At 57.6% G+C, this 15,082-nt stretch overlaps 1 protein-coding gene across 1 annotated transcript in view; it reads left to right on the top strand.

The window, feature by feature from the left end:
- RFX2 (regulatory factor X2) overlaps positions 1 to 15,082 on the top strand; it is a 49,022-nt gene that overhangs the window by 30,649 nt on the left and 3,291 nt on the right. Inside the window, exons 7-15 of the mRNA XM_055091407.1 lie at positions 1,589 to 1,708; positions 3,984 to 4,099; positions 5,026 to 5,144; positions 5,459 to 5,571; positions 5,881 to 6,035; positions 7,236 to 7,333; positions 8,267 to 8,416; positions 9,093 to 9,301; positions 14,403 to 14,556. Of these exons, the coding sequence (XP_054947382.1) occupies positions 1,589 to 1,708; positions 3,984 to 4,099; positions 5,026 to 5,144; positions 5,459 to 5,571; positions 5,881 to 6,035; positions 7,236 to 7,333; positions 8,267 to 8,416; positions 9,093 to 9,301; positions 14,403 to 14,556 (1,234 nt within the window). The remainder of the gene's footprint in view (positions 1 to 1,588; positions 1,709 to 3,983; positions 4,100 to 5,025; positions 5,145 to 5,458; positions 5,572 to 5,880; positions 6,036 to 7,235; positions 7,334 to 8,266; positions 8,417 to 9,092; positions 9,302 to 14,402; positions 14,557 to 15,082) is intronic.

Below are 15,082 nucleotides of genomic sequence, written 5' to 3' on the forward strand. Positions count from 1 at the left end.
CATACCCTTCCCCCTCCCCATGTCCTCAAGTTCATTCTCTAGTAGGTCTGCGTCTTTATTCCCATCATGCACCTAGGTTCTTCATGACCTTTTTTTTAGATTCCATATATATGTGTTAGCATACGGTATTTGTTTTTCTGTTTCTGACTTACTTCACTCTGTACGACAGCCTCTAGGTCCATCCACCTCACTACAAATAACTCAATTTCGTTTCTTTTTATGACTGAGTGATATTCCATTGTATGTATGTGCCACATCTTCTTTATCCATTCATCTGTCGATGGACACTTAGGTTGCTTCCATGTCCTGGCCATAGCAGGCTTTTTAAATAGCAGCCTCTGGATTGTCTAGTTGAGTTGGATTTACCATGTCTTGATGCTTTTTGCTGTGCCTGGACCGATCCACTGTGGGCTGCTCTTGGCAGACAGCAGCCGGGGACCCTCACGGGCGGGAATTTTGCTCCCTCCACCCCCAACCCCGGCAGTAGCGTTTGGCTCCTCCCACTAGGAAAAGCCGCTGGCTCTGTTCAAAGCCGGGGGCTTGGCCCACACCTGAGATCATCTTGCGTGGCTTTGACCTGTGGCCGGCCGGGTGCGCCATGTGCCCTGGGTGAAGGCGCACATGTGGGTCTCGGGGCTCACTCACCGCCCCCCAGAAGCGGGCATGCTGGGTGTCTTAAAGGACGGGGCCAGGAGAGTTCTCTGCCACCTTGGGATCCCTGACAGAGGACATCCTTACAAAACATGGGCAGCCAGAGGGGGGCAGGGAGGAGGATTCCATGACCTCTGGGGACACGGCCACCGCTGCCCTGGGGCCTTTCCAGATGGCTCCTGGGGCCTCCACCTTCAGAGGGTCCCAGATGCTGGCCTCAGAATTGGGGCTCATCCTCCCTGCTTTCCCCCTCCGAGCGCCAGTTCAGCTCGCCCCTCACCTGGGAAGGACCCGGGCTCCCCGGCTTGTCCGTGTTGCCAGCTCAGGGAAAATGGCAGCCCATGAGCTGGGGGTGTTTGCAAGGCCGCGTGTCTGTCCTTCCCTCCTGAGGAGCCCCTTCTGACCCGTTTCCTTAAAGAAATTATTTAAAACCCTTTGAGCATCATTTCTCCCATAATAAAATAAGGTAGTGTTTCCCAAACTGTACCATTTCTAAAACATGTTATTAGATGATTGGAAGGGGGGAGAGTTAATAATACTAATTGTTAGTATTATTTATTATAATAATAAGTATTATAAGTATTATTGTTTATTATAATAATAAGTAGTAGTATTATTTATTATAATAATAAGTATTATTATTGCTATTATTACTATTATTAGACCCTGCTGGGTTAAACAAAGTTGAACTGGCTTTTTCACTGCAGGACTTCTCAGAGCCTTTATCATACTAAAATACAAGAGGGGAGTCTCCCAGAGGGGGAAGTCGTTACAGAATTTCCTGAACCTCTCTGACCACGGGACAGCCCATGAACGTTTCCCACACAGTCCAGGGAACACTGGCCCCGAGAGCCCAGGGAGAAGGGCCGGGAAAGAGCCCTGTCTTGTGGTTCAGGACATCTGCAAAGAGAGCTGACCCCAGATGTTTGGTTCCTAGGGGCAACTCCAAGTATCATTACTACGGGATCCGTCTGAAGCCAGACTCACCCCTGAACCGGCTGCAGGAGGACACGCAGTACATGGCCATGAGGCAGCAGCCTGTGCATCAGAAGCCCAGGTGGGTGAGCTGCCCGGCCGGCCTAAGGATCAGCCAGCCCACTGAGAGGTTTCACTAGCAGGAACGGAGGGAGAGGGGTTTCTCGACCATTGACCACAACCTGGAAATGCATGAAACATGGACGGAGTGGAGAAAACCAGTTCACATTCGCCCCCACCTCGGCGTCCTGGGAGAGCCCTGCCTTTCACTTGCACCTGGCGTGGAGTGAGGCCAGCAGGACGCGGGCAGTTTCAGGGTCACAACAGAAGTGAGTGGAAGGTGCAGAGATTTCCCATGTGCCCCCCACACCCCGGCCTCCAGTGCTGTGCCTCTCTTACAGTTGATGAACCCACAAAGACCCGTCCTTGTCACCCCAAGTCCATAGCCGACATTAGGGTTCACTCTCTGTGTCGTATACTCTGTAGCTTTGGACAAAGGTGCAATGACCTGTATCCACTATTAGAGGATGGTACAGAGTAGTTTCACTGCCCTAAAAACTCTCCCTGTTCCTCCTGTTGGTCCCTCCTCCCTGCCAACCTCCAGCGAGCGCCGATCTTTTTTTACTCGCTCCGTAGTTTTTGCCTTTTCCAGAATGCCATAGAGTTAGAATCACAGATCTTTGATTTTTCCTCTCTGTCTTCAAAGAAAGAGAGAGAACACTGAACATAACCCCAGAAGCCAGGAGAAAGAAGCTTATACACTTAAGTTGCTGCTTCCTCCTGACCTTTGGATCTGATGGCTGGAAAGGCCTGGTCATTTTCTGGAATGTTCTCTTCTCTGCATCGCAGACCTACTCATCTTTCAAAGCAGGGGTCAGCACACTTTTTCTGCAAAGGGCCAGAGAGCACATATCTTCAGCTTCGTAGGCAGACACTGTCTGTGGAGACCCTTCAGCTCTGCCCGTGTAGCGTGAAAGCCGCCACAGACCAGGTTAAAGCAACGGGTGTGGCCACGTGGCCATCAAACTTTATTTTCAAAACAAGGGGCAGAAATGGCCCTCTGCAGCCCTAGTTGGAGATGCCCCATTCAGGGCCCCACTCGGATGCCAGCTCCCTGGTCCCTTCTGGTCACCCCTCTGCCTGCCTCTGTCCCCGGCCCCTCTCCCGGGGTCCATTCTGCTCCAGGGCAGGGATGCACGCCACTTGCTTCCACGTGGCACCTTCGTGCCTCAGCTGAGCTGCGTGGCTGACACCCCATTTTAGCTGCTCTAAGGGGTCCCAGTGACTCCCAACCACATGGCCGATCACGGGAGTTGGAGGTCGCAGGAGAGAGCCTGGAACATTCTCTGGGACCAGGAGTCCATCCTGTACCTGATCGTCCAGAGACAAGGACTCTGTAGCTTCCGTTGTGGGGTTCGGGCCACAGGCTTGTGCCACTGACACTTAGAGCCACCCCCCCCCAAAGTCAGGTGGTCCGCATACCTCTGAGCGGCGTCCTCCCTCCTCCCAGTGAGCCTGGCCCTACATCCCACAAGGAAAGGCGCTCCCAGCTCAGGCTGGGTCCCTCGCACCCATCCCACCTGGCAGCATCCCTCAGGACTCAGGCAAGTCATCCCAGGAAGCCCTTCTCTGTTACGTTTCTCAGTTTGCTGCCTGGACAGGCTGTCCACTGCTTTCTGGCTCAGGGCAAAACAAAAGTCTCAGAATGTGCTTTGAGATCACAGGATAGTAAGACGTTTGGGAATCTCTGTAAAGAAGTTCACTTGTCTCCTGAGAGAGAAGTGTTAGAATATACACATATAATAGCAACCCGGGTGTCCATCAGCAGATGAATGGATAAACAAATGTGGCCCATCCATACGGTGGAGTGGTATTCAGCCTTCAAAAGGAAGGAGATTCTGACACCTGCTACAACAGGGATGAACCCAGAGGACGTGATGCTCAGTGAGAGAAGCCAGGCACAGAAGGACAAATACTGCCTGATTTCCACTCACAGGAGGACCCTAGAGGAGTCACAGCCATAGAGACAGGAAGTAGATGGTGGGGGCCAGGGGCTGGGGGAGGGGAAGGGGGGGGGTCCGTGTTTCATGGGGACAGAGTTTCAGTTTGGGAAGATGAGAAAGTTCTGGAGATGATGGTGGGGCTGGTGGCCCGACAGTGTGAACGTATTTAATGCCACTGAGCTGTGCACTTAGAAGTACCATTTTAATGGTAAATTTTGTGTTTTCTATTTGACCACAAGTTTTAGAAAATTACACACACACCCCAAACCGAATCCTGCTCCGTCCTCAGCTCCTTGGGCCCCTTCTGGGCAGTGCTGTTAGGGCCTCACGGTGGCACACGTGTTCCCTGCCCAGGTACCGGCCAGCCCAGAAGATGGACAGCCTTGGGGAGAGCGGCTCGCACGGCAGCCTGCACAGCACACCTGAGCAGGCCATGGCGGCCCAGAGCCAACACCACCAGCAGTACATCGGTGAGCCCTCCACCCCGGCGCGGGGCCCTCCACCCCGGCGCAGGGCCTGCTGGCAAGGCTCTGGGGCCACTCGGCACCGCTGGGGCTGGGTTTCGGCACCAGCAGCATCTCCAGGGATGCTTTAGACGGTTTCCTTGTATATCACCTTTTCAATGACGTAGAAAGTTCTAGATAAACCTCCTTTGTGGAATCCCTGAGACTTTAGAACAATCAGCATGTTCCTCCCAAATTAATGGATATTAATCCAAAAATAATGGATTAAAGTGGCCATCATAGAAATAAGTAAATAAGGGGACTTCCCTGGTGGTCCAGTGGTTAGGACTCCGCGCTTCCACCGCAGGAGGCACAGGTTTGATCCCTGATCGGGGAACTAAGGTCCCACAAGCCGCGTGGCTCGGCCAGAACATTAAAATATAAAATGTACCAAACTGAAAAAAAATAAGTAAAATGAAATGCCCATCGGAAAGAAGACTGGATGTACTTTCAGCTGAGCCGGGCCCCTCCCTGGGAGAGTCCCTCCCCAGCTGGCACCATCCCTGCCCCGGAGTGACGGGATACGCTAAAGATATGGGTGGCCTCCGTGTACTTTAGTGTATCTTTGAGCCCCGACTGAACCCTCCCCTGTTGGGTCTTCTGGAGACGCTGTCACCCACCTGGGCGCCCCCAACGCTGGGGGGATGGAGTGCGCAATGTGTGCCAGGCCCGGGCCCTGTGCTTTGTGCGTCACCGGGAGCTGACGATGTTGTCCCCTCCCTGCACCTGAGAAAACCAAAGCTTAAGGGTCGTGTGGTGTGAGAGGAGCCAGGGCTGTCATGGGGTCACCAACACGTACGGCCGGTGTCCCCAGCCCGTGGGCCTGCCAGCCGGCTCCTCCTGTGTGCCCTCCCAGCCCTGCTGACCTGCCCCCCGCGTTCTCCCCCCACCAGATGTGTCCCACGTCTTCCCGGAGTTCCCGGCGCCCGACCTGGGCAGCGTCCTGCTGCAGGAGAACGTCACGCTGCACGACATCAAGGCCCTTCAGCTGGCCTACCGGCGGCACTGCGAGGTGACTGCCCCCCGAACCCCGAGCCTGGGCCCTGGGGGCTCCGGTGGGCGCCTCGGTCAGCTGCGCGAGGCCAGCGCCAGAGCATCACTGGGTGTCCCTGCGGGTGACAGGGGCAGACAGGACTGGCCTCCCCTCCCTCTGGCCAAGGAGTGGATGGAATCTTCCTTCGTTCACTCCCATCCTCTCTCGTGGTCTGTCTGGGTTTGGAAAGACCCCGCTGCAGCCCGTATCCCGGCCGCTTGCTTGGCACATTCTGATGGCAGACACGTGGTGTGAGTACAGCGGAGTGTTTATCCAGCCGTGTTTATTCCTAGGCCACGTTAGATGTCGTGATGAACCTCCAGTTCCACTACGTTGAGAAGCTGTGGCTTTCCTTCTGGAATTCTAAAGCCTCCTCCAGCGACGGCCCTGCCTCTCTACCTGCCAGGTACTGCCCGTCAGCCCCCAGACAGGCCTCAGTTTCACGGGGCCTGGGTTTGCCCTGCAGACCGTCTCCTGCTGACACCCACAAATGCACCAGCTTTCCAAGAATCAGCGCTCAGACCCCCTCACGCACGTGTGGTCTTTCCTCTGACTTGGTGTGCGACTCGTATGGCATGTCCCTTTGTTCGGCACGGGGATCTCGGGGGTGGCCACGGGGCAGGGAGTCTGCCTGCGCCAGGTGGTCCTGCAGCCTCCCTCGGCTTATCCCGCGAGAGCAGGCCCCGGGCTGACGGCTCACCTGTGTCCCCCGCAGTGACGAGGAGCCGGAGGGCACCGTCCTCCCCAAGGACAAGCTGCTATCTTTGTGCAAGTGCGACCCCGTGCTCAGGTGGATGAGGACCTGCGACCACATCCTGTACCAGGCGCTGGTGGAAATCCTCATCCCAGACGTGCTGCGGCCCGTTCCCAGTAAGCGCCCCTCCCCACACCCCTGCCCACGACCTCCCCAGAGGAGACTCCCAGAGTGGACGCCAACCGAGGTCGCGGGACAGCCTCAGGGGGCGGGCTGAGTCGGGTTCTAACCCGCTTCCCCAGCTGATCTGACGCTGAGCTCGGCTTCCTCCCAGCACTGTGAGTCTGCAGCATGAAGGGGTGGATTCTTCAGACCTTCTCCAGATTCCAGCGGCCTTGACTGAGGAAGGGAGAGAAAAGGAGATGGTGGCCCTTGATGGCTACACCCGTTTGGGGCTGACGCGGGCCGTGGGGACCCTCCCAGGGCCTCTGCCCCCACCCGCCCTTGTGGCCTCCGGAGGCGGTGACAACACCCGCCACCAGGGGGCGCCCGCCTGCAGGCCCCCTACAGAGGGGCTGTCCCTCGGGCCCCCAGGACCCTGAGGGCGCGAGTCCCCACCCCGTGAGGGCAAGGAGGCCGGGCGCTGAATCCCGAACGGCTTCCTGTAAACATCCGTGCCTGTTAGCGCTGGGGAACCTCCGTCTTTTTGATGACCTGGTCTGCTGCTTTTTTTTGCCAGAAAATGGGAAACAGCAAAACCGTTGCAGTTCTCCTTTGGCCTTGCCTGCCTGGAAACCGTTCAGTGTAGTGTGCTTTTAGAGTCTCTGTGTATTAAGGTTTGAGATTGGGGTATATTTCCTTTTATAACACTAGGGGTGGTTTTCTTTTTTCAAAAACATGTATTTCTTATTGCAAGCCATCTCAAAATAAATTTGGAAGTTGGTAGAATATGTTTACATGCATGTGTGTGTATCAGGGTCCCCCCGCTCCGCTCAGCCCAGTGACATCGGGGTGGGTCCGTCTCCGGGGGGGCGATTCTGGGCACCGTGGCCCCATCCCCTCTATGCCAGGAGCCGCCCCAGTGTGACAACCATGATGTCCCCAAACATGGCCCAGTGTCCCCTGGGGTCAGGATCACCCCAGGTGAGAACTGCCAGCATAGACAGGTAGATGAGCAGAGATCAACGGCGCTGGGCTGGCCCTACTTCCTACTCAGCACCTCCGTCACTAAGTGCCCGAAATCCTCACCGTCTCTTCTCCTCTGTGTTGCTTGTTCTTGGTGGGTGGTCACTTCCACGGCCTGTGCATCTCTTACACGTGAGCTGATTCTGACGGGCAAGACTGCCTTTCTCACAGTTAATACTTGCGTCCCCCAGGTACCCTGACACAGGCCATCCGCAATTTTGCCAAGAGCTTGGAAGGCTGGTTGACGAACGCCATGAGCGACTTCCCACAGCAGGTCATCCAGACCAAGGTAACGGTCGGGGTTGGGGTCTGGGCCTCCAGACCACGCTGGGGGGTGGCGGGGGGAGGGCAGAGGCTACGGCCTGGGGCCCCCTCGGGCCCCGCTGTGCTGTGAAGGGAGGGGGCTCCTGTCCCCCTGCCCCCAGGGAACTTGAGGACCGCGGGGCCCCAGAGAAAGGGGGCTGCTCCTGTGTGTCCTGAGGGGAAGTGGTCCTTCCAGGAAGGCCCAGGGCTGCTGCTGGTGGAGGACAGGTGCTGGCTGGGAGTGCCCGACAGAAGATGTCTCTGCTGTGATACTTTCGGGTTGATTCAGAGCAGATCGAATGTTTCTCTGCTCATCTTAGGAGGGGGATTTCATCTCCTTGTGGTCACCCTTATTGCTAGCGTCTTGGCCACAGATCAGAATGTAAAACATGGCCATGAGGCCTACTTGCGGAAAAGAGGTGATCCCGTACCCTTCTCGAGAGCATTCTTACGGCCTCAGGCAGGCGGGGCCGGATCTGGGCATCCCGCCTGCCTGCTCCCCACAACCTCGAATTGACTGGTTAGGCCAGTGAGTCTAAAACGTCGGGATGCTTAGGAATCGCCTGGGCGGCCGTTCAAAACTGCAGATTTCCAGGCCACACCCCACCACGTCTGATCCAGTGGTGCCTGGGAATCGGTATTTTTACCGTCCCTCCCAGAGAGCCAGAGGAATCCTAGAAGCCACGGCCTGGCCGTGCTGTCCTGAATTCTAACTCACCTGTGCTGTGGCGTCTGCCGTAGATGCCACTCCATGCGTTGGTGATGCCCGTGTCCCTCGCTGATTCTCAATTTGGGGGTCTCTGAGACTGTCCGGAGGGCGGGTCCCTCTCCCCTGCCAGAGCAGCTCTCTCCTCCTCCCTCCGCCGCCACGCCCCTGAGAAGAGAGACAGGCTTACCCTCACGCCTTCCTGGGCCCCAGGTCGGCGTGGTCGGCGCCTTCGCGCAGACCCTTCGGCGCTACACGTCGCTCAACCACCTGGCGCAGGCCGCCCGGGCAGTGCTGCAGAACACCGCGCAGATCAGCCAGATGCTCAGCGACCTCAACCGCGTGGACTTCGCCAACGTGCAGGTGACTCTCCTGCGCGCTTCCCCACGGCCTGGGACCGGGGCATGCGGACCCGGCTTCCACCCGCTAGAAAAACGCGCAGACCCACCAACCTCAGCCTACCGCAAAACCGGCACTGCACCCGGGCCCGGCCCACGCTTCTGTCGCGTGAAAAGGGTCGGGGTTGAAGTGCCCACAGTCCTCGGGGACCCCCGGGCTCCACTGCGCGGTCGTGCCCCTGGCCTCCGGGCTCTGGGGCGACACCTCGGTCCATTTTCATTAAAAATTTGCCTTCCCACTGCCATGTGCACGGCTCTCTCCTCTGGGCTTAGGAAAGTGCAGCCGCCGCCAGGGGAGTCCCGCTGCTGTGTTTACGTCTAGTGTAGGCCCTGAGTTTATCCACCAAATAAATAAAAACACACACACAGAGGAGTGGCCACTTAGAAATAACACAATGCGAAGACGTGCTACAGCCTGGGCCTAGGATGCAGGGAGCCTGGATTTAGGCCCTTGGAAGCCGGGCAGGTTCCCTCTGGATGGCCATGCGTCTCTGCCCCGTGAAGCGGGTGCCGAGCTCGCGGTTGGAAAGGGTCGAGAGCAGCAGGTGTCTGTGCTTGTGTGTGTCCGGCCTAGGGCCGCGCCCGGGAGATGTCGCTGTCCCTCCGTCCTGACCTGGCCCTCGCCTGCCCGCGCCCTACAGGAGCAGGCCTCGTGGGTGTGCCAGTGCGAGGAGGGCATGGTGCAGCGTCTGGAGCAGGACTTCAAGCTGACCCTGCAGCAGCAGAGCTCCCTGGACCAGTGGGCCAGCTGGCTGGACAACGTAGTCACCCAGGTCCTGAAGCAGCATGCGGGTAGCCCCAGCTTCCCGAAGGCTGCGCGGCAGTTCCTGCTGAAATGGTCCTTCTACAGGTAGGTGTGCCCTTGATCTCCCAGAGAGCTCCAGGCCTTGGAGGGAGGCCAAGGCCCACAGACGCAGACCAGCCTGTGGGCCTCACTCCTGGGGGCTCCCGGGGCAGGCCCAGAGCCCCCTGGGGCCTAAAACTGGGTTACAAAGGCTTCTGCAGACAGAAACCATCATCTCGGGCCCGCCTGCTGGAGAGACACGGCAGCTCACGCACGAGCCTTTGTTTCTGCCCCTAGAGCATCCCCACGGAGTGAGGTAAAGGAAGACTCTAGAGAGAACGGGAGCGCAGGTGGTGGCAGGTGGGAGATGAGAACCGGGTGGGGAATCGTGGTGCGAGGGGCCAGCTAGGCCAGCAACAGGATGAAAACAGGATGCGACATGAGCCTTTATCCCCTCACTGCCACGTGCAAGCAGGGGGCAGGGACGGGCGTCGGCTCCCCACAGGATGGTCCTGGGCGAGGGTTAGGTGGACATGTTTTCAAACGATGTGTGTAACTGTATTATAGTGAATTAGGTGTGTGTGTGTGTGAATGTAAGGAGATTTATTTCAGGGAACGGGCAGGCGTGACGGCGGGGCCAGCACGTCCGAAGTCCGTAGCAGGGACTGGCGGGCTGGACGCTCAAGTGGGGGAGCAGATGCCGCTGTCCGCAGGCGGGGACCCCGTCCTCCTCAGGGAAACCTCAGTTTTGCTCCCAAGGCCCCTCTGCTGACTAGGTGAGGCCCTCTCCCAGTGTGGAGGCTGAGCTTCTCCACCTCAAGTCGAGGGATGGTGGATGGGAACCATGGCGACACCTAGACTAATGTTTGACTGAATCGCTGCCCATCACTGACACAGAAAACTAACCGTCACAGAAAGTAAACCTGAGAGAGAAAAACATATGGAGAAAGAAAAAAGAATGTGAGAATGGGGCTTCCCTGGTGGCGCAGTGGTTGAGGGTCCACCTGCCGATGCAGGGGACACGGGTTCGTGCCCCGGTCCGGGAAGATCCCACGTGCCGCGGAGCAGCTGGGCCCGTGAGCCGTGGCCGCCGAGCCTGCGCGTCCGGAGCCTGTGCTCCGCGACGGGAGAGGCCACAACAGTGAGAGGCCCGCGTACCGCAAAAAAAAAATGTGAGAAAGAGAAGCCATGAAAGAAAACCAAGAGGGAAAGAAAAAGACATGAAAGGATCAATAATCCCGGCAGTTTACTATCCAGCTGATAGGAATTTTTTTTTTTTTTTAAGAGAGAGAAAATGGAGGGAAAGAAAATAATAACTAAGGGCTCAAGTTTCCGAGAGCTGCCGGGTTCCCCGCCCAGTGGATGAGCTTCCCAGCCTCACTGTGACGTTCAGACACCTAGGATAAGAGAGGATCGTAAAGGCTTCCAGGGAGAAAACAGCAGGTCACACCGCAGGCCAGGAACCAGAGTAGCATCAGACTTGTGTGCGGCCACGCGGAGCCCAGGAGGCCGGGGAGCCGGGTGGTCGGGATCCCGAGGGAAAGCTGTTCCCACGCTGCACTTCTCACCTGGGCGAACGGGAGCGGGGAACCCTGCCTGGCTGCAAGAGGACCCGGCCCAGGAAACGTAGGCTGTGCTCACCCGGAGAAGCCCTGCGGCGGAGTTCCGGTCCCAATCAGCGATAAACACGCGGAAATGGAGCGTTGTGTTAAACGGAGGCAGTTAACCAGGAAGACGATCAGCTGTTCTCTGCCCGCAGGCCGTGCAGGACGGCCCGTCAGCCAGCTGTGGCCCAGGGCTCAGGTCGCCGTCCACCTGGCTGTGCAGATAAATGTTATTGGCATGAGGCCAGGCCCACCCCTTTACAGATCCTTAGCAGCGTTGAGCCGCGACGAGCAGACTATTTACTGTCTGGCTCTTATCGGAGAGTTTCCTGGCCCCTCGGCCAGCTGCTGGCCCAGTCACTCCCTGTCCCCAACGCCGTCCTCATGCTCTGCCCTGGCCTGCCGGCCTCAGGGCCTCTGCACTGCCCTCCCCTGCCTGGAACATCCTTCCCCAGGGAGCCCTGTGGCCCGATCATCCTCAGAGAAGCCTGCAGACCTCCCGAGTGAAATAGCGTTCCCCGTCTCGTCCTCTGTCCCCTGCGCCTGGATTTTCTTCCATTGCCTGTCGCCCCGTTCTCTGTTTGCTGGTCTGTTGCCTGTCTCCTCGACAGTCACCCGCGTCTCCTCGAGAGCCGGGACGTCGCCCTTGTTCACCGCTGCTTCTCAGCCTCCGCACGTTGAGTGATGAACGAACGAGAAAGGGATTGTGAGCCTGACTGACCACGTGGCTCAGCTGTGGACTCACACCCCTCACCACAGAGGGAACAGGATCTAGTCACAAAGTGCGATAAAGCAACACCGGGGTGATGGGGCAGGGACGGAGTCGGAGTCGGTGGCTGCAGGCAGAGAAAGCCGGTGGGGACTCAGACCCCGCCCCCGTGGCCGGAAGTCGTGACCTGAGGAATCAGGACTGGCAGGGTGGCCCCGTGACTTACACTTGCCGAGATGAGAACCCAGCTGAGGCTGGGAAGTGGCTGCGGCCTCCGTGAGAGGGGGCTGCTTTCCTCTGTAACGACGGAGGCCCCACCTGACTCCAGCTTGTTGAATTTAAGGGACTTGTCTCTGTAGCGTCCACCAGCAAACGGACAGCGGTGGGCAGGGCCTGGGTAACCTGACGGCCAGGCTCGAGTCCGGCTTCTCCCAGTGGAGTTTCAGTGATGTTCCCACCGCAGGAAGTTGCGAGCCCGTTTGGAGAACCCAAAGCATACCAAGGTGACCGTGGAGACGGTTCAGAAAAGCCTCTCGAGCCAAAGCTTCAAACCAGACACTGAGGCTTGGGGGGTGCCGGGTACCAGCGCCCGATCCAGGGGGTCCTTCAGGGAAGGGTGCCGGGTACCCCTCTGGGTGGGCACAGAGTGGGAGGGTGACTCGAAGCATTCGGGCCTGGGGTCTCCTGTTAGAGCAACAGCACAGACCATATTTTAACACTTTGAAATGCAAGCAGCTTCATTCCAGGCCTGTGCTATCGGCAGCAGTGTGAAAACCAAGCATCGCTTCCGGGCATGGGGAAGGGAGGGTGGGAGGGGGTGAGGGGCCCCTTCCCAGGGACCCGTGGTCTGTGTTCACTCGCTTACCTTTAGGGGGTCAGCCATGCAGAGCCAAAGGAGCTTCTGAGCAGAAAACACATCCCGAACCCTGAGCCTGTTCCCTGTGCTCACTTATGCGGCCTTGTGTTCATTCTTTGTGAACGTTCTCCAGGTGACCTTTGCTTCCTAAAGTGCTCATTTGGACATAGGCAGGCACCACCCGGGTCCCCTCCTTGGTTGCCCTTCCAGGGCATCTCGAAGCCACAGCCGGGAAGGGAGGGTGGGAGGGGGTGAGGGGCCCCTTGCCGGGTGAGGGGCCCCTTCCCAGGGACCCGTGGTCTGTGTTCACTCGCTTACCTTTAGGGGGTCAGCCATGCAGAGCCAAAGGAGCTTCTGAGCAGAAAACACAGCTTCCGGGCATGGGGAAGGGAGGGTGGGAGGGGGTGAGGGGCCCCTTCCCAGGGACCCGTGGTCTGTGTTCACTCGCTTACCTTTAGGGGGTCAGCCATGCAGAGCCAAAGGAGCTTCTGAGCAGAAAACACATCCCGAACCCTGAGCCTGTTCCCTGTGCTCACTTATGCGGCCTTGTGTTCATTCTTTGTGAACGTTCTCCAGGTGACCTTTGCTTCCTAAAGTGCTCATTTGGACATAGGCAGGCACCACCCGGGTCCCCTCCTTGGTTGCCCTTCCAGGGCATCTCGAAGCCACAGCCGGCTGGAGCCAGCTCTCCTTTTCCACTGCTGACCAAAATGCCGTCAGAGCGTGTCTGCACACTGGCCCGGGGAGATGCAAGAAGAATCAAGTAAACTGATTGGCTGTCGGCTGTCTTTGCTGACTTGCCCGCATGCCCCGTTGCTAACACGCCAGCAGCAGCAGTTTCAACCTGTTAAAAGATAAACTGAGGCTTGTTAAGTTTTCAAAAGATTCTTTGAGGGACTTCCCTGGTGGCGCAGCGGTTAAGAATCCACCTGCCAATGCAGGGGACACGGGTTCGAGCCCTGGCCTGGGAAGATCCCATGTGCCGCGGAGCAACTAAGCCCGTGCGCCACAACTACTGAGCCCGCTCTCCAGAGCCCGCGAGCCACAGCTACTGAGCCCGCGCGCCTAGAGCCCGTGCTCCGCAGCAAGAGGTGCCACCTCAGTGAGAAGCCTGAGCACCGACTGCAACGAAGACCCAACGCAGCCAAAACTAAATAAATAAATAAAAAGATTCTTTGAGCAAACATCGCTTTGAAAGCCAAAGTGGTTAACAACCTCCCCGGACAGGAGCAGGGGGAGGGGTGTTTACACAGAAGGAAATGATTTGATGGCTGCAGCTTGGGTGCTCTGACTGATCTCGCCGGGTTCTGGATGCTTGGACTCCAGGGCGGCAGGGCCACCCTGGGGCGACGCCGCGTGGTTCCTCTCCTGTCTTGTCCCTTCCTGTTTCTTTTCTCGCTACCACGGCGATTAGCGATTCTCAACGTCACTGAGAGTAGGTGAGTTCTGAGCTGGAGCGTCCAGGTGTTTGGGGCCACGTGGCAGATGCACGCATACGCCAGGGTTTTTGGTCGGGTACCACGTTAAATAACTCCTTTAGATCAGCGCTCGCTTTCTCTGGAAAGAATCAGATAGTAGATCTTTTGGAGGGATAAAGTTTTCCAGGCACACAGCAGCACATCAACGGCAGGCACAGCCAATAAAACTTTATTTATGGACGCTGCAGTGTGAATTTCAGGTACTTTCCATGTGTCGTGAAATACAATTCTTTTGACTTTTTTTGCCAACCATTCAAAACTGTAAAAACCATTCCTGGCTGGCAGGCTGGATCTGGTCTGGCTTGGGCCGCAGTTTGCCAACCCCTGCTTTGGATGAAAGAGGCAAAGGCGCCCTGAACTTGAATCTCATTTTTAGGCGCCTAAAACTGCTGGCTAAGGATGGGGAGGATGGGAAAGGCCGCGGGGTGGTCTGGGAGGCTGGCAGGCCCCTCGCAGGCCAGCTCGGGGCTGGAGGGGAGCCTGGCGTCCCGGAGGTGCCAGCCCGTGTCTGCCGCCTCAGCTCCATGGTGATCCGCGACCTCACGCTGCGCAGCGCTGCCAGCTTCGGCTCCTTCCACCTCATCCGGCTGCTCTACGACGAGTACATGTTCTACCTGGTGGAGCACCGCGTCGCCGAGGCCACTGGGGAGACGCCCATTGCCGTGATGGGAGAGGTGAGCGCCCCCGGGATGAGAGGGCCGGCCTCGGGGCCCAAGAGAACACGCTCGTGGGGGCGGGCGGCGGGTGGGAAAATGCTCGCCTGCCCCAGCAGGACAGACCCTGGCTCCTCTGTCCCCTACCCACGTGACCCGGGCAGGAATTCCGCCTCATTGTGGTAAAATACACAGAACGTAAAATTTACCTTTTTAACCATCTCAGAGGAAACAATTCAGTGGCATTTAGTACATTCACAGCGTTGTGAAATCACCACCTATCTTGTTCCAGAACATTCCATCACCCCAAAAGAAAACCCCACCCCCTTGGCAGTAACCGCCCCCCCGCCCCCCCCCCCGTGGTAACTGTGAATCCACTGTTAACCATCTCAGAGGAAACAATTCAGTGGCATTTAGTACATTCACAGCGTTGTGAAATCACCACCTATCTTGTTCCAGAACATTCCATCACCCCAAAAGAAAACCCCACCCCCTTGGCAGTAACCGCCCCCCCGCCCCCCAGCCCCTGGTAACTGTGAATCCACTG

Source organism: Physeter macrocephalus, chromosome 2 (genome assembly GCF_002837175.3).
Source record: "Physeter macrocephalus isolate SW-GA chromosome 2, ASM283717v5, whole genome shotgun sequence".
Classification (NCBI taxonomy): domain Eukaryota; kingdom Metazoa; phylum Chordata; class Mammalia; order Artiodactyla; family Physeteridae; genus Physeter; species Physeter macrocephalus.